General features: G+C 36.4%; 1 protein-coding gene and 1 long non-coding RNA gene across 2 annotated transcripts; one reads left to right on the forward strand and one right to left on the reverse strand.

Moving 5' to 3' along the window:
* Nucleotides 1-900: 900 nt before the first annotated feature.
* On the forward strand, nucleotides 901-1,468 carry LOC131538863 (uncharacterized). The gene is made up of 3 exons (XR_009270724.1): nucleotides 901-1,018; nucleotides 1,112-1,292; nucleotides 1,398-1,468. It is a non-coding gene; the product is annotated as an uncharacterized LOC131538863 (long non-coding RNA).
* A 3,323-nt stretch (nucleotides 1,469-4,791) lies between these two features.
* Nucleotides 4,792-6,138, reverse strand: LOC131538807 (cerebellin-4-like). The gene is made up of 4 exons (XM_058772942.1): nucleotides 5,701-6,138; nucleotides 5,492-5,545; nucleotides 5,269-5,400; nucleotides 4,792-5,084 (listed from the first exon to the last, which is right to left on the reverse strand). The coding sequence occupies exons 1-4, from the start codon at nucleotides 6,023-6,025 to the stop codon at nucleotides 4,792-4,794; spliced, it is 804 nt and encodes a 267-aa protein (XP_058628925.1). The 5' UTR covers nucleotides 6,026-6,138.
* Between the last annotated feature and the right edge of the window lie 20,303 nt (nucleotides 6,139-26,441).

The following is a 26,441-nucleotide window of genomic DNA, read 5'->3' on the forward strand; positions in this document are numbered from 1 at the left end:
GCCTATCTACACATCCATTGAGGAAAAATCTCCTATACACTTGTCATCAGAGTCCCAAACTAAACTCTGTACCTCAGGTAGTTCACAACTGTGCTCACTTGGGGAAAAAAACAGATGCATTATCATATTCATTTTTAAAATTCTTTCCTGAGGATGTTTTCCCCTCTATTTGTACTCAATGCATACAATACCCCAAATTTATGGAGCAATAAACGCTATATATGTTACATTCATAGTCAAAGCTATAGAGACCTCTCTCATGCAGAAAGTCCACAAATAAGACTTATACAAGTAAAGGGGAAAAAATTACAGTATTAAAAAAATACAGTATTTTTTCATTGGAAGGCCATTTCATAAAAAGCCAAAAAATATTAAGTTATGAGTTTCATAAAAGACATGCAGCATTTTTATTCACACTGTTCTAATCACATTAAGCTTATAAATAAAGTGTCATGCTGCCATCTCCAGCAAAGCAGTAATCTCAGATATTACAATAAATGATCAAATAAAGCTTTTGGCCAGACAAAGATTCCTTGCGACTGCTGCCAAAATATTTTCTAATTAGAAAAACAATCTGCATCAAATTTCAGTATATCAGCATGAATGTGACATTGTGAAGATGTTAACAATTTTTTTATTTATTACCCCCTACATTTTTTTCAGGCAAAACAAACCAAGATCAAAGAGGCAGCCAGAGACCAGATGTTACAAAAACTGAAGAATTCCTTTCTCAGAGCAGGGCCGTAGACGCACAAGATCAAAGCACCAGCTCTAAGTATTAACACTTAATTCACTTTTAGACTAAACTTATCTCTTCTTAACCTCTTAGAGATGGATGGCACACCAAAAAACCCTGCCCTCCCAGACAGTAGTGGGCTACATCCACAACCTATCTCAACTGAAAAAAATATCAAAACAGCCGTACTTTGAAGCAGAAATTCAACAAAAACAAAGTTCGGAAACTTAATGTCTTCAAAACAGAACTCCATGCTCAGTTCGAGGCAGTAAACAATGATAGGTATGACTTTTAATTAAAATCAGTCCCTGCCCCTTTACATCTGTTAAACTAATGCATCTTAAATCTACAATCTTATTTTTTTCCTTAAAACAGAAGTCCAGTACACCTACATGATATCCATCTACAACCATCACATCTCAGTGAAGGGGTACATGACATCCTATATACTCGCTGTTTAAGTCAGCTTGACTACACCTACAATCCAAATATTTCCTCAAAAGAAAAAGACCTTCCCATCTCAGAAATAATCAAAATTAACACTTCATACTATAGAGTAAGTACAAGCTGTAAAAAAAATAAAATAAAATGCATGCATGTTCAATGAATTTGAAGTTGGCATTAATACAAGTTCTTATTAATTCTCCCCTCCCCAATGCAGATGAATGTCAAGGCAAAGAGAATGCAACAGAAGAGTCAAAGACCACAACTTTGTTCAAGATGGAACCTTTCTCCTGAATACCACCTACACCGTTGTGACGAAAGCATACCTATCGACTTAACTGTGTGGAATGACAACATTACCACTGAATGCTGATATTTGATTTCAAATGTTTCCATTCATCAATTTAAAGAAAGAACCTTTATCTCCACAACAAAAGACACTGAACTGACTCTGCTCACTTGTAATGAAGACACATGTCCAGTAGACCACACCGCTTCCCAGAACCTCACTGCAGATATAGTTTGAGCAAGCACTGACAGTTTGCACATTTGTCCACAAAACCACAAGGTCCCAGATATGCCATTATCAGACTCAAAAGTTCTCTGTGAAAAATGCTCATGCATAACCCACTACATGCAATACACTCAAACTGGTATTAGAACTGTTCATATTGAAAACTTTCTCTTTAGATCCATAATTGACATTCCAGAAAATGCTTCATACATGCACATCCACATACTTATGTACACGTACGTAATACATGCATTTACATTCATACATTTATGTACAGGTACATAATGCATACACGCGCACATTCATCCACCTATGTACATGATTAATACATGCATATGTAAAGTGAGGTTCTGGGAAGTGGTGTCTTCAAAGAACCATACATACCTGTACTCATTCACACACAATGAATTGACTACTTGTGTTTTTATTTGTCCTTAATGTTCATTTGAGTTATTTCTGTTTGACATTGTCTAAAAATGACTTGTATTTGATTAGTCTTTCCTATGTATGATTCCTTAAGCCTATCCCAGTGCCAGGCTAAAAACTAATAAACCTCCTACAATTATTTTTGATTCTCCTGCTTTCGTTGACCATGTTTATACATGCACTGTTTAAGATGTAAAGGGCTCCATCTTCAAGTAGAATGACTTTAACTGGCTTTTACTAAAGCATTTTCTAATTTCATGTAATGTTTGGCATCTTTTCAGTTCTTATGTACTAATCTACAAGCAGTTTCCAACTTTCTTAAACTGTAAATTGACTACTAAATGTTTCTTGTTTCTCATTTGTAAATAAAATGGGAATAAACTGCAAAATCTCACACTGCATGTGTAGCCTGATAAGATGTGTACTTGTCATTGTTAATGTACCTCTTACTTTCAGTTCCATTACAATTCTATTCCTCCTGAAGACACTAGTTTAACACAAATGGTTCATGTTGATGAAGCTAAATCTTTTTTTTACTACAATAGAACTTCAAACTGCTTCAATGTATCTGGCTTGCTGTTTTTTTTTTTTTTTTTACTTACTTTACCCCCGTGTCGTTCCAAACCCGTAAAAGCTTCGTTCGTCTTCAGAACATAAATTAAGATATTTTTGATGCTTTCTAACCCTCCCACAGACAGCAATATAATTAACACGGTCAAAGTCCAGAAACGTACTGTATGTGTGTTTCTTTTTATGATAAATACCATTCCACGCATGTTCTAGCTCAGTGGCTACACACACAGACACTGACTCTTTCTTGTTCCATACCTCTTGTTTAAATTCAGCCATCATAAATATGGCCATGTCACATGTGTCTATACACACTTTCACTTTAAAGGGAAAGGGAAGTAGTGTGTGGCCAAGTATGGGGTCCCATACTCGGAATTTGTGCTCTGCGTTTAACCCATCCAAGTGCACACACACAGTAGTGAACACACACCTGGAGCAGTAGCTGTTGCTTGTTCCATGCTTCTGGTTAAGCATTGTTCTTGTTTTCTAGTTATGATGAATAAATATCATGTGCAACCAAACGCTGAAGTAATTTCATGCTTTAGAGCAGGGGTGGCGAACGTCGGTCCTGGAGCGCCGCAGCCCTGCAGAGTTTTGCTTCAACCCTAATCAAACACACCTGAACAAGCTAATCCAGGTCTGAAGGGTTGCTAGAAAGCTACAGGCAGGTGAGTTTTATTTAGGGTTGGAGCTGCTCTCCAGGACCGGAGTTCATCACCCCTGCTTTAGAGGTTTTTGGTGAATTTTTAATTAGTACACTTTAAGATCATTTCTTTAGAAAGATTTAGTAACACTTGAGTCATTACTAGTGGGTTACCATGCTTTTCACAGTAGAATACTGATCCAAATAATTAGTAATTCCTTTAGAAATATGTTTTTTTTTTTTTTAGAGTATAATGGAATTTGGATGACTGGAATTTGATATGCATGTGTTTGTCTTCATATGATACGCATTCGAAATGCATTTGGCATACATATGATATGCAAAATTGCTTGTCATATCCATGCAAAAAAATTTTCTGCATATATAGCACGTCAAACTTGAACAGTAATAGGGTCCAAGTCTGCTATTAGGTTACTGATAATGTAAACAGTCTTGCGAATTTGTTTATGGTAGCAGTTCAAATGTTAATGTACTGCTAGTTATTTGTCCTGCATTACTTTTAGTTTTGCATGAATTATGAAACTTTCTCATTACTTCTCTGGGAAGAATGAAAAAAAAAAAGTAGTTATTGATTAGTTAATACTATAGTGTGATCGGTGTGCTGTTACTTACTAATTAGTTCATCAGAGTTTCGTGTCAGTTAACAGTAGTTACTAAATTGTTAATATTATGTTCCTGTGCAGTTATTGATTAATGACGAGACAGTATTCTAAAGTGTTACCCAAAAATTTTCATTTCACTCCAGCGAATACCTATAAATAGTAAAACCAGAGAAACCGATCATTTTGCAGTGGTCTCTTAATTTTTTCCAGAGCTGTATATTGCATTTAAACATGTTTATGAGAATTTTACTAAGCTGCTCAAGTTGTGGTTTATTTCCCATCCAAATGCTTAAGGTTACTGATTGCACTTAAATCTGTGTTATTATAAAAAATGACCAGAGACCACCAATTATGCATTGTAGTTATGCATGTATGTATTTATGCTTATCAAGTTGTTAACAAAGCATTATCGAACTCTTTACATGTGAGCTAATTAAAAAAAACAGTGACGATGAATGAAGAACTCACTACTTGTCTATTAACGTATTACAGTTTATAAACTATGAATTAACTAAAAACTAATAGTTTGCAAATTATTTGTAAGTATTTTATTAGCATATATTTATTATAAAGTGTTACAGAAAAGATGAGGAAAAGAAAATGCCACACTAACGTCTCTTTATTCTCTTTTTATTTATGTAGGACGAAGAGACAGATCCGGGATCAGTAACAAGTTACACTTAAAAGGTATTAACATTCTGGGTTTACTACTATAACAAAACACTTCAATATACAGGAATATCAAACACGTATTAGCCATTCAAGTTCAAGGATTCTTCGCGATTTTCATCTGAAATCATATGTTTTCAGATGAAAATATTTGAGGCATATGAAGTTACTGTTCTCTTAAGGGAAACAGTAGGTAGCCACTGAATGTGTTGTGGTTACTCTGGCTATCCGATATCCTCCTGTTAGCCAAAAGTGTCACATAGACAACATCTCCGACCTCTAGGAGCAACACAGCTCCGTTTGAGGAGTTCACTACATTCCCAGCCTGATGAGCGTGTGCGATAACTACATGCTGTCCATTCTTGATAATAGAGACGGTTGATGGGGTTGCTTGACTAGCTGGACCATAGACAGAGATTCTGAACATGTACGCTCCTCTCAGTGGGGCTGTGAAAACACCTGAATCAAACAACAAGAGACACAGGAAAGATTCAGCCGTTACCAAACACACTGTTTAACAGTTTTGAAAGATGACCGATTATTTGGTTTTCTTATATAAATTACAACATCGCAGAGAGGTTTGACTGGAACGGGAGGTTTCTCATTACTATAAGTTTAACGACTCCATTTGATTGATAATTACCTGTAATTGGGCTGTAGGCGTTTCCTATGTTTGTGAAGACGTTCCTGTAGGTTAGTGGGATGTCCGTGGTAAAGGGACCAATATTTCCACTGCTAGATTGCATCAGTCCAGCTGAAAAAGCTATCTGTCTGTCTGTTAATGAAAAACAAACAATACGTTTCACAACATTGCTTACTACGCTGAGAACACGACTGAACTGAACATAATTCAAGCACTGTTTCACCTCTGTTTTCCTTTCTCAACTCCTCCACTTGACTCTGAGTAAGATTTGACATTTCTGTGGAGGAATAAAGATTCTGTTAAATGACATTTACAATGACACAATTTACACAGTATTTACACCCAATTTTACACTAACATTTACACTATGTATTACTGATGTATTGCTTTGCTTGGATCATTGATAACAGAGTGAACATTTTCGTGAGATACCATCATTTTTCTTGTTCAGCTCTTGCAGGAGGAGCGTCTGTTGTTCTGCAGCTTGCTCAGCATCACTCAGTCGTGTCTCTAAAGCTCTGATGTTGGCTTTCTGCTCTGTAACGGTGGCGGTCAGCTCTCTCAGTGCCGCGTGGATGTCAGGGAAGTACAGATGGCAGTATTGGCCGTCAGTCGAAGCATCATCTCTCACAGTGTCTGTCTGAGGTGGATTCTGTCTGCTGTCCTCAGATCGGAGCTGTTGACTGATCTCATTGTTACCGAGTACAGCAAGCACAAAGGTTTCCAGCAGCAGCAGTATACAAACTAAACTCTTCATTCTTCAGCGATGTTTGCTTCCAGCTCTTGCTCTGTTATCTCTCGCATCTCATGTTCTTTTATAGTGTCCCGACCCATTGCCTTATATTTCTTCAGATAAAAAAGTAGATAAACAAGTTAATTGTTAATTTCAATCAAAGGAAGGATGTTCCGGGTCCAGTAGATATTCATTTGTATCCACAACATTTGTGACCCAGATTTTTCCCCTGGAAATTAATAATGAAATCCCAGATTTTTTAAAGGTAATACTGTGGATGGTTATACCACTTTCAGGTATCCTTGTCAAATTTAATAACGAATGCTGACGTGTAAAGTATAATGTTTAGGTATTGTGGCTATACCATTCAAACTGTGTAGTTTGTTTACTGCTCGGCCCTTTAAAAAAAAAAAACAAATCATCACAATTTTTTTAAAGAAAAAGTTGTAAATATTTTCTGTGGTGACTGACCTGATGGAGCTTAACTTACATCCCTCTAAATATTATTTCCCCTCACATGCAAGAACATCAACTATTAAGAGAAGCAGAACTGACTAATTGCATCAATAAATAAATACAAAACAATAATTTGAGGAATAATATTACTCTTTGCATGCCATTACTTTATAATTAAATTATATATTGAATTTACTGAAGATAACAGACTATATGTTTCTATATGGTTTACACAAAACAGCACAAACACAAAATTATTTTTTTTAAATGACGTGCAAAAACATCAAATGTAATCTGTCACGTTGTGTTGTAGTTGGAGTGGGGAGACGTGAAGTCGAGGAATAGCGCAACCAATACTATCTTTAATGATAAACTTCAAGGAACACTGAACATACCAACACATTGACGATCTATACAACATAAGACAGAACACAGAAGTCAAGGAACACAGGACTTATAAACACACGGCAATCAAGGGAGGAGAACTGAAACACACACACAGCTGGGGACTAATTAACTAATGAACATGAAACTAGGACACAGACAGGAACTCCAAATAAGGACACGAGAGCAGGGGAAAACACAGGACGCGGAGACACAGTCTGACAGTAATCATTAACCCAATTCACTACTTTTTCACGTGCAAGAACGTCCTAGGTTTTGGCAGAGTGGGTTTATGCACTTATGATGACATGTGCATTGGCTTCTTTTACAGTACCACGAGACTGGAATGACATTTGTTATCTGATGTGATTTGTGCTTTTACCTTTTGTTAATTATTACTTACCCAATTTTACCTTTTATACATTTGGCAGATGCTTTAAACTCAAGCAGCCAAAGGTAAAATCTCACAAGCTGGCCTCTGTTACACATTGAATGCAAGAGTGGATGTCTATTTATCATAGCAGACACGCAACAAAATAATGCTTCACCAAAAATAAAGCGTGATGAACAAATAACAAGGAAGCACAAAAAAGTAATGTACAGTACACAACAGTAAATACAAACAAGAGATTGTTAGCCGCCAACATCACAGCAGTTTCCAGTGATATTTGTCAAATCTCCCTCTCGCTTATTCTCTCTCCTCCACCATCACACACCCCCTAATGCTGATTGGCTACACGTTCGTTGTTGTGTCTGGTCTGAGTAACTTTTTCAAATACCTGTTCTCCTTGTATCTCCGTTGTTACAAGTGAGGCTCCCGTACTGCCTCTCTTGCACCACCAGAGGGAGCTTTCACCTGAATATTGAAAAAATTAGTAATTATTAATAATTAATAATGTCCCACAAATTCTGTGGTTTTTCAGCATTTTTGTGTATTTAAACCCTTTCCAACATGGACTGTATGATTTTGAGATCCATCTTTTCACACTGAGGACAACTAAGGGACACATGCAACTATTACAGAAGGTTCAAACGCTCACTGATGCTCCAGAAGGAAAAACAGTGCATTAAGAGCCGGGGGTGTAAACTTTTGAACAGAATGAAGCTGTGCACATTTTTCCTATTTTGCCTAAATATGATTTTTTTTATTTTTTTTTTTTTCATTTACTACTGCCCTTCAGAAGCTACAGAAGATACTTACATTTCCCAGAAGACAAAATAAGTTAAATTTACCTTCATCTTTACCCTTATCTTCAAATTCAAAACGTTTTTTTGAACACCAGTATTAAGAATCAAGTGTATGCAAACTTTTCAAACTCATTTTCATAAAACCAACTATTATTTTCTCTTGTGGACTATATGTAAATGTCTGTTATGTGAAATATCTTATTAAGGTCAGTATTAAATAAACAATAACATGCATTTTGTATGATCCCTCTTATTTTGGTAAAATAACTAACATTTTTCAGATTCTGCAAGGTGTATGTAAACTTTTGACTTCAACTGTATTTGATCTCGTGCTCCGGTTTTCTAGATCATCTGTTTTATCTTTCAAAAAAATTATCTCCTTTTCCATCTTTTCAATTCGTGTGCAGATATCTCTCAAATGATCCTCATTAGAACCTGTCCTGGTCTGCATCTCGTCGGCCTGCTTGGAGTTGAAAGTGGCAGTTCTATTTTGGTCAGAGAATTTTGGATGTCGGTTGTCTTATTTATGTGAGAAGTCAGTTTGTCATTAGAGTCAAGGATATTATAGTTTTGAATTTTTTAATTAGTTTTTATTTTAATACAGTTTTCAAATTTCCTATAATTTCAGTTTAGTTTTAATTTTGTGAACACATTTCTATTTAGTTTTTGTATATTTCAGTTTCAGTTTTAGTAATTATAGCTTAACAGAGTTAATGGAACACTTCCGGTGTAGACCAAACAAGACATTTCATTTTAGCAAAGTTAAATGTTTGCAGTTTACAATTAACTCCTGTGCAAACCTCTTAATAATGAATATAAAATAATTATTTACAATAAAAAAAAAAATGCAACTTATATGTATACAATTTATTAATTCATATTCATGTTCATATTCATTCATCTTATTTAATATGCATATAGTTTACAAACAACATGCTAATCAATTTGAGGAAACATGCTCTGCGTCCCATTGTGCATACTATCCACCCTATCTGCCCTAAATAGTATGACTAAACATGACTAATATCAGATAGAATTTAGCATGGACAGTGTGCACATTGGGACGCAGTCATGTTCTTTGCAATCGTCATTGAAACTCTGTAAACTTTATTTTTGCTACCTGTCAAATTATGATTTATTAATGTCTACACCTACCACAACCCTAAACCTACCCTTACAGTAATGCAAATACAGTAATTATGTGTTATATTCGCAGTTGTGACTAGAAGGGATACAGCTACCGGAAACCAACAATGAATAATTTTTTTCTACCTATTAGATTGTGTTTTATTAATGTCTACACCTACCCCAACCCTAAACCTACCCTTTTACACAGAAACACAGCGCGGCTATCGCTTTCTCCCGTTTCGGATGTGTTTTATACAGTCAAGGTGGTGCTCGTGTCATGGACTCCAGGCGGACGTTACCATAGTAAAGTCAGCTCATCCAAAACATGTTGTTCTTGCACGTCAAGGACGCTTTTAAATGTTCGTGCGCTGTAAGGTGTGCATTATTTTTATTTTCCATTTCATATTTTATAGTTATTTCCCATTTAATAGCCCGCGTCTTGTTTTTTAAATGCAAAAAACGCATTCTCTGTGATTATAGGACGCAGCTCACGTGCATGAAGCGCATCTATTTCCCTCAACAACCACAGGTCCGATTTTCTGGCACAGAAACACGATTATTTATTTTTGCTAATTATTATTTTATTTTCGTTAGTTTTTCAGTTACTGTTGTTAGTTTCGTTTAGTTTTAGTTTTTCATTTATTTAGAAATTTTTATTTTATTTTAGTTTACTAAAATGTTTTTTGACCAATAGTTTTAGTCTTGGTTTCAGTTTTCGTTTAAGAAAATAACCTTGATTAGAGTCACGAATCGCTTTCATGAGAGATTTAAGCGTTAGCTTTTGTTGGTCAGCCGCCATCTTTTGGGGATTGTAGAGGTATACTGAATCGTTATATTGAGTTCCTCACACTATAAGTTGTGCAATTTCCAGTAGGTAACAAAGGGTCTACATATATATATATATATATATATATATATATATATATATATATATATATATATATATATTTAAAAACCTGTAGTACAGTTGGAGATAAATTATTGCTTATAAAATAGTAGCAACTGACGAGGCGCACCTGGAGCTCAACGACACGTCCTGCTTCGATGAGTGCATCGCAAAACTTGTTGTAGTTTTTAATAAATGTTTATCTTTTGATGTGTCATGAATCCGGTCCGTGGCCTTCCGTCTGATTACCACCAGAGGTCACCCTTCCATCATATTGACTCTCGCACCACACAGACTGTTTCACATTACCTTGCACTACATTTCCCATCTGCCATCTCACTAATCACATGCTCACCTGATCATACGCACACAACTCAATGCACTGATTACACAGCTGATTCCCATCAGACACCTTACATAAGCCATGGACTTCCTCTATTGGAAGCACATATCGCTACCCTAGCTGATAGTTACTTTACGGAGCCTGTCTTCGTTTTCATAGTCATAGTCTTGCCTTGCCTGTTTCTTGTGTTTTGTCCTGCCTGGATTACTGTTGTGTACCTGGATTATCTCTCTTTGCCTTGCCCTGTTGGATACTGTTCGCCGATCGAAGACCCACGCTTGTCCTAGGATTACTCTTTGTCTTGCTTCATCTGTGACTGTTTGCTATGTATCGACCCATGCTCGTTTCTGACCATGTCTTTGAATAAAACCCTGCAGATGGATCCGCACGTTTCATGTTCTGACCAACAGATGGTCATTGTGTGTGTGTAGGAGGGATTTCAAAATAAACAAGATTCATAGGTTTAATGTCCAGCTCAATTTGGGTTAGTTTTAGCCTAGCAGTGGAGTCATTTTGAACCAGGGTTGCCTGTTCCTGGAGATCTACCTACCTGCAAAGTTCAGTTCCAACCCCAATCAAACACACCTGAGTAGTTCTTATGATTCAGCAAATGTCATCATTTTTGATTGACTACATTACATATAGTCCACAAGAGAAAATAATAGTTGGATTTATGAAAATGACCTCACTCAAAAGTTTACATACACTTGATTCTTAACACTGGTGTTATGAATCAAGGGACTTGATTCTTGGACTGGTGTTCAAAAAAACATTTTGAATTTGAAGATAAGGGTAACAATCAGGGTAAATTTCACTTATTTTGTCTTCCGGGAAACATGTAAGTATCTTATTTAGGCAAAATAGGAAAAATGTGCACAGCTTCATTCTGTTCAAAAGTTTCCTTCTGGAGCATCAGTGAGCGTTTGAACCTTCTGTAATAGTTGCATGTGTCCCTTAGTTGTCCTCAGTGTGAAACGATGGATCTCAAAATCATACAGTCCATGTTGGAAAGGGTTTAAATACACAAAAATGCTGAAAAACCACAGAATTTGTGGGACATTATTAATTATTAATAATTATAAATTTTTTCAATATTCGGGTGAAAGCTGCCTCTGGTGGTGCAAGAGAGGCAGTACGGGAGCCTCACTTTTAACAACGGAGATACAAGGAGAACAGGGGCCTGTACCATGAAGCCGGTTTAGCTGGCTAGCCAGGTAAGTTTCAGTTTAGTTTGCCCCAACTCTGGGTTTTAGGTACCATGAAAGTGGTTTGGCTTTTAGCAGTGTTCATCACCATAGTAACTTATGCTCCACAGCTAACCTGCTCCGGGGCAGGTTATGTTCTGGTTTAGAGAGATCTCAAACCGAAATTTGACCAATCAGCTTAAAGCAAAGTGACGCAATAAAGCCACTCCTCCAGTTTCTCTTACTCCAAATTAAAGAACGCTACATAGTAAAACACTTTTAAAAGATAAAATCATCAGATTTTTTAGAGATGATTATTTTTTATAATTATTTTATATTATTTATATAATTATTATACCCTTAATTCATTACACAAGCCAGCTTAGTTTAGTAGTAATTATTAAGCTTTTATTTAAAATCAATGTAAACATATAAATAATATGCAATATAAATACGTTTTAGAATCAATAGCTTTAAGCATGACTACATATGAGCTTCGATTTTTAAGTGTTTTTATACCTATAAACATTATCAACTCTATAAACTAACTTTACAACTTTTACTTGCACTTATATGGTAAGATTTTTTCTTTAAGTTTTCCTCATTCATGGATAGATAGTTTCATGATCGTGCTGTGTAAATGTCTTTAAATTCTTCATATTGTTCAATCTTTTAATCTTCGCACTGACTCTCACAAGAAGTGAATCATAGTTTTAAGGCATGTGATTGGCTGCTCATTACTGATGTCACACTTTCATGTGCACGTGCTCCATTAACTCAGGATAAAGCCTGAGTTGACAGAGAAAGTTGATGATCAGCTTCATGGTACCAACAAAGCCGGACTGGACTGGTTTGGTTTTGTCAACTCAAAACTAATCCTGTAACCCTGAGTTTGTTTAGCCACCATCATGGTACAGGCCCCTGGTATTTGAAAAAGTTACTCAGACCGGACACAACAACGAACGTGTAGCCAATCAGCATTAGGGGGTGTGTGATGGTGGAGGAGAGAGAATAAGCGAGAGGGAGATTTGACAAATATCACTGGAAACTGCTGTGATGTTGGCGGCTAACAAACTCTTGTTTGTATTTACTGTTGTGTACTGTACATTACTTTTTTGTACTTCCTTGTTATTTGTTCATCACCTGCGCTTTATTTTTGGTGAAGCATTATTTTGTTGCGTGTCTGCTATGATAAATAGACATCCACTCTTGCATTCAATGTGTAACAGAGGCCAGCTTGTGAGATTTTACCTTTGGCTGCTTGAGTTTAAAGCATCTGCCAAATGTATAAAAGGTAAAATTGGGTAAGTAATAATTAACAAAAGGTAAAAGCACAAATCACATCAGATAACAAATGTCATTCCAGTCTCGTGGTACTGTAAAAGAAGCCAATGCACATGTCATCATAAGTGCATAAACCCACTCTGCCAAAACCTAGGACGTTCTTGCACGTGAAAAAGTAGTGAATTGGGTTAATGATTACTGTCAGACTGTGTCTCCGCGTCCTGTGTTTTCCCCTGCTCTCGTGTCCTTATTTGGAGTTCCTGTCTGTGTCCTAGTTTCATGTTCATTAGTTAATTAGTCCCCAGCTGTGTGTGTGTTTCAGTTCTCCTCCCTTGATTTCCGTGTGTTTATAAGTCCTGTGTTCCTTGACTTCTGTGTTCTGTCTTATGTTGTATAGATCGTCAATGTGTTGGTATGTTCAGTGTTCCTTGAAGTTTATCATTAAAGATAGTATTGGTTGCGCTATTCCTCGACTTCACGTCTCCCCACTCCAACTACAACACAACGTGACAGATTACATTTGATGTTTTTGCACGTCATTTAAAAAAAATAATTTTGTGTTTGTGCTGTTTTGTGTAAACCATATAGAAACATATAGTCTGTTATCTTCAGTAAATTCAATATATAATTTAATTATAAAGTAATGGCATGCAAAGAGTAATATTATTCCTCAAATTATTGTTTTGTATTTATTTATTGATGCAATTAGTCAGTTCTGCTTCTCTTAATAGTTGATGTTCTTGCATGTGAGGGGAAATAATATTTAGAGGGATGTAAGTTAAGCTCCATCAGGTCAGTCACCACAGAAAATATTTACAACTTTTTCTTTAAAAAAATTGTGATGATTTTTTTTTTTTAAAGGGCCGAGCAGTAAACAAACTACACAGTTTGAATGGTATAGCCACAATACCTAAACATTATACTTTACACGTCAGCATTCGTTATTAAATTTGACAAGGATACCTGAAAGTGGTATAACCATCCACAGTATTACCTTTAATAAAATCTGGGATTTCATTATTAATTTCCAGGGGGGAAAAAATCTGGGTCACAAATGTTGTGGATACAGATGAATATCTACTGGACCCGGAACATCCTTCCTTTGATTGAAATTAACAATTAACTTGTTTATCTACTTTTTTATCTGAAGAAATATAAGGCAATGGGTCGGGACACTATAAAAGAACATGAGATGCGAGAGATAACAGAGCAAGAGCTGGAAGCAAACATCGCTGAAGAATGAAGAGTTTAGTTTGTATACTGCTGCTGCTGGAAACCTTTGTGCTTGCTGTACTCGGTAACAATGAGATCAGTCAACAGCTCCGATCTGAGGACAGCAGACAGAATCCACCTCAGACAGACACTGTGAGAGATGATGCTTCGACTGACGGCCAATACTGCCATCTGTACTTCCCTGACATCCACGCGGCACTGAGAGAGCTGACCGCCACCGTTACAGAGCAGAAAGCCAACATCAGAGCTTTAGAGACACGACTGAGTGATGCTGAGCAAGCTGCAGAACAACAGACGCTCCTCCTGCAAGAGCTGAACAAGAAAAATGATGGTATCTCACGAAAATGTTCACTCTGTTATCAATGATCCAAGCAATGCAATACATAAGTAATACATAGTGTAAATGTTAGTGTAAAATTGGGTGTAAATACTGTGTAAATTGTGTCATTGTAAATGTCATTTAACAGAATCTTTATTCCTCCACAGAAATGTCAAATCTTACTCAGAGTCAAGTGGAGGAGCTGAGAAAGGAAAACAGAGGTGAAACAGTGCTTGAATTATGTTCAGTTCAGTCGTGTTCTCAGCGTAGTAAGCAATGTTGTGAAACGTATTGTTTGTTTTTCATTAACAGACAGACAGATAGCTTTTTCAGCTGGACTGATGCAATCTAGCAGTGGAAATATTGGTCCCTTTACCACGACATCCCACTAACCTACAGGAACGTCTTCACAAACATAGGAAACGCCTACAGCCCAATTACAGGTAATTATCAATCAAATGGAGTCGTTAAACTTATAGTAATGAGAAACCTCCCGTTCCAGTCAAACCTCTCTGCGATGTTGTAATTTATATAAGAAAACCAAATAATCGGTCATCTTTCAAAACTGTTAAACAGTGTGTTTGGTAACGGCTGAATCTTTCCTGTGTCTCTTGTTGTTTGATTCAGGTGTTTTCACAGCCCCACTGAGAGGAGCGTACATGTTCAGAATCTCTGTCTATGGTCCAGCTAGTCAAGCAACCCCATCAACCGTCTCTATTATCAAGAATGGACAGCATGTAGTTATCGCACACGCTCATCAGGCTGGGAATGTAGTGAACTCCTCAAACGGAGCTGTGTTGCTCCTAGAGGTCGGAGATGTTGTCTATGTGACACTTTTGGCTAACAGGAGGATATCGGATAGCCAGAGTAACCACAACACATTCAGTGGCTACCTACTGTTTCCCTTAAGAGAACAGTAACTTCATATGCCTCAAATATTTTTCATCTGAAAACATATGATTTCAGATGAAAATCGCGAAGAATCCTTGAACTTGAATGGCTAATACGTGTTTGATATTCCTGTATATTGAAGTGTTTTGTTATAGTAGTAAACCCAGAATGTTAATACCTTTTTAAGTGTAACTTGTTACTGATCCCGGATCTGTCTCTTCGTCCTACATAAATAAAAAAGAGAATAAAGAGACGTTAGTGTGGCATTTTCTTTTCCTCATCTTTTCTGTAACACTTTATAATAAATATATGCTAATAAAGTACTTACAAATAATTTGCAAACTATTAGTTTTTAGTTAATTCATAGTTTATAAACTGTAATACGTTAATAGACAAGTAGTGAGTTCTTCATTCATCGTCACTTTTTTTAATTAGCTCGTATGTAAAGAGTTCGATAATGCTTTGTTAACAACTTGATAAGCATAAATACATACATGCATAACTACAATGCATAATTGCTGGTCTCTGGTCATTTTTTATAATAACACAGATTTAAGTGCAATCAGTAACCTTAAGCATTTGGATGGGAAATAAACCACAACTTGAGCAGCTTAGCAAAATTCTCATAAACATGTTTAAATGCAATATACAGCTCTGGAAAAAATTAAGAGACCACTGCAAAATGATCGGTTTCTCTGGTTTTACTATTTATAGGTATGCGCTGGAGTGAAATGAACATTTTTGGGTAACACTTTAGAATACTGTCCCGTCATTAATCAATAACTGCACAGGAACATAATATTAACAATTTAGTAACTACTGTTAACTGACACGAAACTCTGATGAACTAATTAGTAAGTAACAGCACACCGATCACACTATAGTATTAACTAATCAATAACTACTTTTTTTTTTTCATTCTTCCCAGAGAAGTAATGAGAAAGTTTCATAATTCATGCAAAACTAAAAGTAATGCAGGACAAATAACTAGCAGTACATTAACATTTGAACTGCTACCATAAACAAATTCGCAAGACTGTTTACATTATCAGTAACCTAATAGCAGACTTGGACCCTATTACTGTTCAAGTTTGACGTGCTATATATACGCAGAAATTTTTTTTTGCATGGATATGACAAGCAATTTTTGCATATCATATGTATGCCAAATGCATTTCGAATGCGTATCATATGAAGACAAACACATGCATATCAAATTCCAGTCATCCAAATTCCATTATACTCTAAAAAAAAAAACATATTTCTAAAGGAATTACTAATTATTTGGATCAGTATTCTACTGTGAAAATCATGGTAACCCACTAGTAATGACTCAAGTGTTACTAAATCTTTCTAAAGAAATGATCTTAAAGTATACTAATTAAAAATTCACCAAAAACCTCTAAAGCAGGGGTGATGAACTCCGGTCCTGGAGAGCAGCTCCAACCCTAAATAAAACTCACCTGCCTGTAGCTTTCTAGCAACCCTTCAGACCTGGATTAGCTTGTTCAGGTGTGTTTGATTAGGGTTGAAGCAAAACTCTGCAGGGCTGCGGCGCTCCAGGACCGACGTTCGCCACCCCTGCTCTAAAGCATGAAATTACTTCAGCGTTTGGTTGCACATGATATTTATTCATCATAACTAGAAAACAAGAGCAATGCTTAACCAGAAGCATGGAACAAGCAACAGCTACTGCTCCAGGTGTGTGTTCACTACTGTGTGTGTGCACTTGGATGGGTTAAACGCAGAGCACAAATTCCGAGTATGGGACCCCATACTTGGCCACACACTACTTGTGTGTATAGACACATGTGACATGGCCATATTTATGATGGCTGAATTTAAACAAGAGGTATGGAACAACAAAAAGTTAGTGTCTGTGTGTGTAGCCACTGAGCTAGAACATGCGTGGAATGGTATTTATCATAAAAAGAAACACACATACAGTAGGTGGCCAACCAGATCATGCTTTTTACCGCCTACTTGCGTTAAAATATTTAATATTAACAGATGCAAATTTAGTACTGATGAAGTTATTTTAGTAAAACGTGATGCACTGTATAATTTCGCTCCCATTATTTAGGCCTAACTAAAACAAACAAATAAATTAAACCTGGCCATGATGTAGCTAAATCATTGAAACTGAAAAGAAGGGACGGATTAATATAACGTCCTCACATTTAAACTCAAGTTCTCTCATTATAATCAACAAAGTGCACACAATGTAAAAAAGAGCTTCATTAACTGACAACTTCAGTGATTTTAAAGGGAGCCTTCTTTACTTGCTTTCGTACAATTTGAGTAAAACAAAACAAAACAAACAAAAAAAACAATTGCAGCCACATTTAAATGCAGGAGTGTATCGTATTCGTTAAAATTTCAGAGTGCATGATTTGCACGGTGCACATGCTGTGGGGTTACATATTTGTTCTTCATTACAAATCTTATTTAGTTTTATTTTGTATCATTGCATGTAAAAAAATAATTCACTTTGTAATGCATATGCAAAATGTGAAACTGCAATCTTATTCGCAGTCTATAGCATTTTATAATTATTTGTACAATGATATTTAACTTAACCTGCTTCGTATCTTTATTATTTAATGCAAAAGCGATTTATTAAAACAGGTTTATGAGAGTCATACATCCGTTTAATCTTGATCAAGAACAACTAATGATCAACAAATTGGAGCGGCATCGGCTGTTAGATCATTTTAAAACATCAAATAGCCTTCAACCCTTACAAAAAATAACTGCAGTACATTGAAGTACAAGTGCAGTGAAACTGCAGTACAAAGTAGTATAACTGCAGTACAATGAAGTACAACTGGAGAGTTGCAGTATAATGAAGTTTATAACTGCAGTTCATTAAAGTTCAACAGCAGTAAAACTGAAGTGCAATGAAGTGCAACTGTAGATTTACTGTATAATGAAGTACAGATACAATATAACTGCAGTTCAGTGATACGCTGAAATGCAGGTGAAGATTTCACATGCAAAAACTTCTAAGTCTGTCTGATTAAATTAAATTTATTTTTATGAGCATTTTTTAAAAACGCTCCTACGATTAGGTTCAGTAATTTCACTTTAATGGCAATGAGGTTCTTTTCATTGCCTTTAAAGTCTTCATGTATAGGCCCTGTACTGCAGTTATACTGTATTAATTTGTGCAACATGTAGCAAGTGCTGTGGTTACAGTAGACTTGGCAAGTGTTTTTTTTATTAATTTATTTATCATTTTAATTTTTTGTAATGTAGACTTCCTATTAAATGTTCGTACAAAAATATTTTTGTACAAAAAAAAAAAAGCCTATGGAATATTTCACCCGCATAGATTAATAGACCTATGGTATTGATCCGATACCGAGTAAATACAGGGCCAGTATCGCCGATACCAATACTTGTCATTTAAAAAAAATAAAAAACATACATTGAAATGACCAACAACAATTAAAAAAATTAACAATACTAATGTTGATGTGACTAATATTATATTTCACCTTAAAGCTACGTGGATATTATTTGCCTTTCTAAAAGGACTTTGCAGGCAGAGGAGCCCAGAACATGAAAGCAATGCACAGTTTCATTTTAAGTATTTTCCTCCCATAGAAAAGAGTTATAAAAATATTTAACGTTGCTTAATAAACAAAGAACGTAATATTAAAAGACAAAACTCAGTATACACCTTATTAATGTTGCAAACTAGATATAGGCCTACAAGTTAGCATGTGCCCAGCATATGAAAACAACTCTCAAAGTTTTCACATTATGCATTTTACTCCCATAGAAAACCATTATAAAGAAAAGTTTAACGTAAGTGGCTTATTGAATGAAGACAGTGATATGAAAAAGAACTAGGCCTATTAAACCATAACTAGTTTAGTATTGAAAGGATTTTCGTATGTTATGTTCATACTGTATTTTCTCTTTGTTTTATACATACTGTAATATTTGTTTGTTATTATTGCAATAAAAAAACTGTGATATGAAAAGGCCAAATTCGGTATAGTTTATAAAAATATATAGGCCTACTATGTATGTACAGGTAAGCAGATGAACCCAGAACATGAATGGCACACGGTGAATTTCATTTTCTCTCATTGCAATATAAAACATATGGTTCAATGGAGGAAGACAGTGCTAAAGACCAAATAAATAAATAGACTAAATTCGGTATACAGTTTGTTAATAAAATATAATATGTGGCAAGCAGCTGAGCAGAGAATATATATGTAAACATGCTAAATTACATGTTAAGCATTTTACTCCCATAGAAAACCATAATGACTTAATGCATTAGAAAATAATATTAAAGGCCAAACTCAGTATACACCTTACAGTGATACTGCATAAAAAGGACAAATTCGGTATACAATTATATACAATATGCACTATGTGAAGGATTTCCTTCCTCCCCTTTTCATTTCTTTTGTAGCTCGAGTTCTACCGTTCCATCTCGCGCTGTATCCACGTGCGCTTGAGCCGCTGGATCACGTGATGGCATGACAACAAAGAGCGGAATATACACCCACAGACATGTCTACACTTTGTTGAACGTATTAAACAATGTATTAAGTGTATAGGAGAAAAAATTTACCTAAAATATCTTATCAGGCTAGTATCGATCCGATACCAATACCAACATTGGTATCGATACTATCGATATTAAGATCGATACGCCCACCCTACAACGAGTATCGCGAGCAGCTGATTATTTGTAACGGCGTCTTTTCCGTAGTGTCTACTGCAGGATGGATATAAAAGTATAAAATATGTTTTGGTTTGACAACATTGTTCATATGTGAACTATTACAATTAAAGCACAAAGACATAACAATATTACACTCCGAGACCATTCACAAGTGTGACAAAAGAGAAGAAATGCTTTCCGGAAGAAGTTCATCAGGTGAGTTGGAGCGTTGACTTTGTCGACTCATCAAGTTTAGCGGTGAGTATAATGTCTAATGTCCTCGTATATGTCACGAATCCGGTCTGTGAACTTCCATTCACTCACCACCAGAGGTCACTCAACCACCACAGTTACTCTTGCACTACATTAACTGTTGCACGTCACCTCCGGACTACAGTTCATCCATTGCACTGACGACATGCACACAGTTCATTGCACTGATCACACACACAACTGATTCCCATTTGCACACCGTACTTAAGCCATGGACTTTCTCTCCCTCACTGCCGAGTATTGTATGCGCTTATCGCTCCCCTAGCTTTAGCTACTTTACAGAGCCCTTGATAGTTTTCCTAGTCTTGCCTTGCCTTGCCTGTTTTGGATTGTGTTTTCCCCTGCCTGGACTTTTGCTTACGTTTTCTGATTATCTCTCGTCAAGCCCCTTTGGATACTGTTCGCTGTCGTCTGACCCATGCCCGTTTTTGATGACTCTTTGCCTAGCCTGTGATATTCCTGTTTGCCATTGTTTGACCCTGCCTGTTATTACCTCGTCTCTGTCTTTAAATAAAGCTTGCACATGGATCCGCACGTATCACGTCTCGTCAGCCCCATTACAGTATATCTTTAGAGAGCTGTAAAAAGACTTGACCCGCTGAGATGAGAAGAAAATGAGAGGAAACGCCGCTTCAGTGCTGATCTGTAGCGCTCGCGGGTCTGTGCGCAGAACACACAGAACTGAAGTCTGAGAGGAAGACAAAACAACTGGTTTAATGCTGTTTTTACTATAATAAAACAAATTACAATTACATTATAAAATCTCAAAATTAATCTAATAAAACATCCAACTAGTGACAACCCTGTGTATAGATGCATTTAATTCTGCTATGGCTCAGCAATTTGTTATAAGCAGTTCTGTAGAAATTAGTTACGTCATTGTCCAGCTCAGTTCAGTTCAATAGCATCAGTATATCATTTACAATAATGGAATAAACTAAATTGCATTTAATATTCTGTGAATTTGTTTGTTTGTTTCTAGGAGAGCATCATCCATTAATTGACGTGGGAAAAAATGAGGAGAAGAGAGAAAGTGAGAAGGCTCTCAACAGATGTTGGTAAGACTTTATTTCTGCAACTGCATTCATTCAAAGGTCACTCACATTCTAGTTAGCCACAAATGTAAACCTGATTTTAGATAGTATTTAAATGAGATGAATAACTCCAGCTACTTGTAGGCCTACAGTCCTGTATATTTCACACTAAATTGTGATGCAGCCATGGAAGAGATCTTCAGACATGAAGAGATTGAGGAGTTAAATGAAGTCAAAGAGCTAAAAGATCTACAATATTAGTGCCAATTTAGCATGAAAACAGAGAGAGAGCTGAGGCAGTGGAAAGGTAAAGAAATGTAGTTATATCAGCAATTATTCTCAATGCTAAACATCAGCGCTGAACAGTTTGCTTGAGGACTCTTTGATTCTCTCTGATTGACTGGAAGGTGTGCATTAAAACAGCGAATGCAGATAATTATAATCAGTTCAATCACCATTTTAAATCAATGCACTGCTTGTACTGTAGCACACACATAAAGTCAAAACGCTAGATCTAAAGACCTGTAACCAAACAAACTAATGAAAATATACTTAGTTTTACGCTTCCAGTCAAATTGTACTCCACAAACATTAAAGGGATAGTTCACCCAAAACTGAAAATTCTGTCATTAAACTCACCCTCATGTCGTTCCAAACCCATAATACCTTTGTTCATCTTCAAAACACAAATTAAGATATTTTTGATAAAATCTGAGAGCTTTCTGACCCCTCTATAGGCAGCAATGCAACTTACACATTTAAGTTCCAGAACAATAGGAAAGACATTGTGAAAGTAATCCATGTGACTCCAGTGGTTTAACCTCAGTTTAGTCTTCTGTCACATGAACACAACACTCATGCGTTGTGATGCTCTCATGAATGCACATTACAGATCAGTATTTTTTGTAAATAAGTAGTAAATAAGTTTTTTTTTAACTGGAGTCACATGAATTACTTTAACAATGTCTTTCCTACCATTCTGGAACTTGATTGTGTAAGTTGCGTTGCTGTCTATGCAGGGTCAGAAAGCTCTCTGATTTCTTTAAAAATATCTTTGTTTGTGTTCCAAAGAGGAATGAAGGTCTTACGGGGGTGAAACCACACAAGGGTGACTAATTAATGACAGAATTTTCAGTTTTGGGTTAGCTATCTCTTTAAGGGTAGCTTTAACTTAACTTTTTATTACACAATTTTAATTGATTTCAATGGAGGCAACCCGTTTCATGTCGGGTGGTTCTTTGCCTCCACCTCATGCATTAAAATCATGTAATGCACACCTAGCCATGGATTAGCACTTATGTGTGAAGAGAGTTATAGGCTACACACAGTATTAAATGAAGTGGAACAATAACTGTGGAACACATACATTCTATATACTGTATTTTAATAGTATATTTACATATATTTATAAATTATATATTTCTATTATTATTGTTATTATTTTTTTTTAATTTAAGGTTAAAATTTTGAATGAAAAACCAAAATGATAAAGAGGGCAAATAATTGTGGAGGACTCTGTACAGTATTTAAACATGATTGTGTCTATGCTTTTTCCCAGAAATGCATGTTATTGTGCAAGGGGTAAAGGGGTAATGCATGGTATTGTGCAAGTCCAAAAAAAACTGCATTTTTCTACATGTAACAAACTGCAGTATTAGTTTTTAAAAAACTACAGTAATACTTTTTTAAAAACTGCAGTAATTTTTTGTAAGGGAATTTACAGGTAATAACTGCATCTGTCTCGGATGTAGATTTTTGATGACATACATGCAAACTAAACAGTCTCTCAGTCGTTGCTTGTGAAGATTTTTCAACTGAAAAATTTCGACTGAAGAACAAAATGCAAGTGATCGTGCTGAGGCCTCAATGCATTAAGCGTGCTTCAGCTTCCACTCTCCGCTTAGATCCTACACCTAACAGCGCACTTTTATCTAAATGTTTAAACTAACATTGTAATATGCTTGTAGTGTTTTATATCCATTGATTTTATTTTAAGCAAGTCGTGATGATTTGAGAAAGCTAAATTGATCAAACATGATCAACTCCTGACAACTGTCAGCCGCTATCCGCTTTGTCCTCACTTAAAAAAAAGAAGCCAGAGAGAGAGAAATGAAACGGGCTGCAGTCAGACTCAGGCCGAGGATACTGGTAAGCTGTCGGCCAATTGGGTCAGGCTTGGGCCTAGATTTAAGGCCCGTGCAAGGCTCTACCTGATTTCTGTGTTTGGAAACGAATGTTGTAAATCAGGGGTTGTGTTCTAGCTAAATGACAAAATTCTTAAGTTGTACTGTGTTGTTTAATATGGATTCACCCAATCTCACGCATACCGAAATACGAAACCGTATTATTATTATTATTTAAAATATGGTTTAATTACTATTTAAACACGTTTTAATTAATACGTAAGGGATAATCAACGGCTAGCTGTGCATTAAACGATTTGAATGCACAACGTGGAGGCGAAGAACCACCCGACGCGCAGCGGAGTTGATTATCCCGCTTATGCCATGGTCATTTGCCAGCGTTCACATATTAAAGATGTTAATAATATTTGCGCTGCAATATTTGACCGGAACGATAAAAATGACGGTTATTTTATTCTGTATTACTATTCAACTGTAACTGTATGTTACTATGGTTACCAATGTTTATAGGAAGCGCATTAATATAGAACATGATTAAACTGACCTGGAACTACCTGTGTGTCAGGGTCCTGCCCTGACAGTCATGTCTGTTCTGTCTTTGTTTAATGTGTCCTTGTTTGTCTTGTGTCATGGCTTTGTCTTTGTTTTTGTCGGCCATGTGCTCCGCTTGCCCTGCCTCCTGGTTTCCAGTTACCCCGCCCCCTTGTTTAGTCCTGGTCTAGTCCTCGTTTACGTGATTGTGTCCACCTGATCCTCATGTGCTCTGCTCCTTTATATTGAGCCCCTTTCCCTCATGTCTCTGCTGGTTTGTTGCGTTAGTTCCTTGTGTTTAAGATAATTCATTGTCAGTCAACTGGTCGTATTAGTGGTGTTGTTTTTACTTTCCTTGTCAGTCTAGCTTTGCATTTAGTTTTCTTGAAGTTTATTTGGATTTCTTTGTTTTTGTTATTTTGCTCTAGAGCAAAAATAAAGCCAGGAACTAGACTAGTTTTTTCTAGCCTTTAGTTTGGCTTCTTTCTTTATTTTGATTTTGTCTTAGCCAGTTTATATTCCAGTTATCGATTCCTGGAATTTGCCATTTTGTTTATTTGTTCTCTGCCGTTTGTATTGTTTTACACACCCTACTGTCATGTCAGTCAGGGGTGACAGTGGTCTTATTGACTGGTGCTGCCCTATCTCCTTTGTTCTCCAGCCAAGCCTTGTCCAGGTCTGACTTTGGCCATCCTCCTGTGCTCCAGCAGACTGCCCTTTCCTACTGTTTTGACTCTCACTTCAGCCCCGTTTATCCCATTTTTGTCAATAAATGTCACCCCCTTGATAATCCTGCATCTGGGTCTCTCTCTCGTAAACTGTTGTGACAATACCCTGACACTGTGCAGTTCAACGAATTTAATCAACACCTAACAGCCAATCAGAATCGAATATTCAGACAGACCATGGCATAAAAAGGAATGAATCGTAGAAAGTGATCAATTTCTTAATTCATGTCCATAATTTTCGGCATGTCATGGGCTCTGTATACTGGAATAAATGTGTTAAAAAAGGCCAGATAACAAATAAGTATGTGTGACCTGCTGAAATATATCAGAGAATTATTAAATGTAAGTTTCAAGCCTTTCATTGTGACATTAATGTGAGTGTCAAAATATGTGTTGGCCTAGCTAGCCTATAACGCTCAACAATAAGCCACCTCAATCTCAATCGTTTTATTTTTTATGGCATAATGCACACCTCCTTAAACGTAATCTAAACATTCCAAGTTAATATCCTACTTTTTGTAGTATTTTTTGGCGTTTTTCATGTCACAGTTTTAGTCCATTAATCTCGATTTCTCACAGATTATTTTGTTCAAGTTTATTTTTACGTTATACGTTTTGAAATGAACCCTCACTGTAAATTTGAGGATGTTATAATGTTATATTATAATGTTACTGTTGTTGAACATCGTTACAAAACAAAATAATTATGTTTTATTTTTCGTATTTCGTAATTACAGTCAGTTTGCAATCTGTCCCTTGGTGCCACCTGGCGACTTTAACATGTGACTGACTTGTAGTTAGCGCCGTGGCCCTGTGGCGGCAGTAATAGGCATTTTGGTTGTACACCTACTGTAGGTCGTTCTGATCCTACATAGGTGTTAGCATACACAGAGATGATAAAGAAAAACATGCCCGGACATAGCACCTTTTCAGAAGCATATAGAAATATGTTCTTGGTGAATTCTATGTTTCAGTTTTCATACAATCAAAACAGTGATGTCTTAGCTATTGACATTTAGCCTAAGATCAAGCAGAACTGAACCGTTTAACGGTTTGACATTAGACATGTGTTTGGATGTCTTCCATCCCCCAAAAACAAAGAACAACCCTCAGACATGACACCTTTCTTTATCTTCACCTGGAGAGGCAGACATCCAGACAACCTCCGTATTCACAGGTGGATGTAGACGGGCCGATAGGGACAAATTGGTGACTCAACATTAACATATACCGTATAGATCAAACAAACATTGATCCTGTTAAGGTGACAATACATACCCTTGGCTAAGCTATTTTACCACAATCAGGAAGAACCCCTGTCTAGGCATTAACATATACCATATAGATCAAACATTGATCCTGTTAAGGTGACAATGCACACCCTTTGCTCAGCCATTTTTCCACAATCATGACGAACCCAACACCTCCAGACTGGAAGTTAGCAACGGGTCAGGAAGGAACTCCATAAAAACGCCATGGCACAGGTGAGAGATAAAAACATCATAAATTTGTCATAAATCCATCAAAAGTCAGATCTAACATCGGTTTTGATATTATGATTTACACACCCTACTGTCATGTCAGAGGGGTCATAAATGCTGCACACTGGTGGTGGTTGAGGAGAGACCCCCCCCACATGATTGTAAAGCGCTTTGGGTGTATTGCAATACACATTAAAGCGCTATATAAATGCCTCATTCATAAATCAGGTCATAAGTCATCAATCTGACACATGATATTGGAT

Source organism: Onychostoma macrolepis, chromosome 04 (genome assembly GCF_012432095.1).
Source record: "Onychostoma macrolepis isolate SWU-2019 chromosome 04, ASM1243209v1, whole genome shotgun sequence".
Classification (NCBI taxonomy): domain Eukaryota; kingdom Metazoa; phylum Chordata; class Actinopteri; order Cypriniformes; family Cyprinidae; genus Onychostoma; species Onychostoma macrolepis.

Bases quoted from the DNA above. Each gene is read 5' to 3' on its own strand.
- LOC131538807 (XM_058772942.1), bottom strand. From the start codon at position 6,025: ATGAAGAGTTTAGTTTGTATACTGCTGCTGCTGGAAACCTTTGTGCTT. The intron at 5,546-5,700 runs GTATCTCACGAA...ATTCCTCCACAG, and splicing joins GCTGAACAAGAAAAATGATG to AAATGTCAAATCTTACTCAG. The intron at 5,085-5,268 runs GTAATTATCAAT...TGTTTGATTCAG, and splicing joins CGCCTACAGCCCAATTACAG to GTGTTTTCACAGCCCCACTG.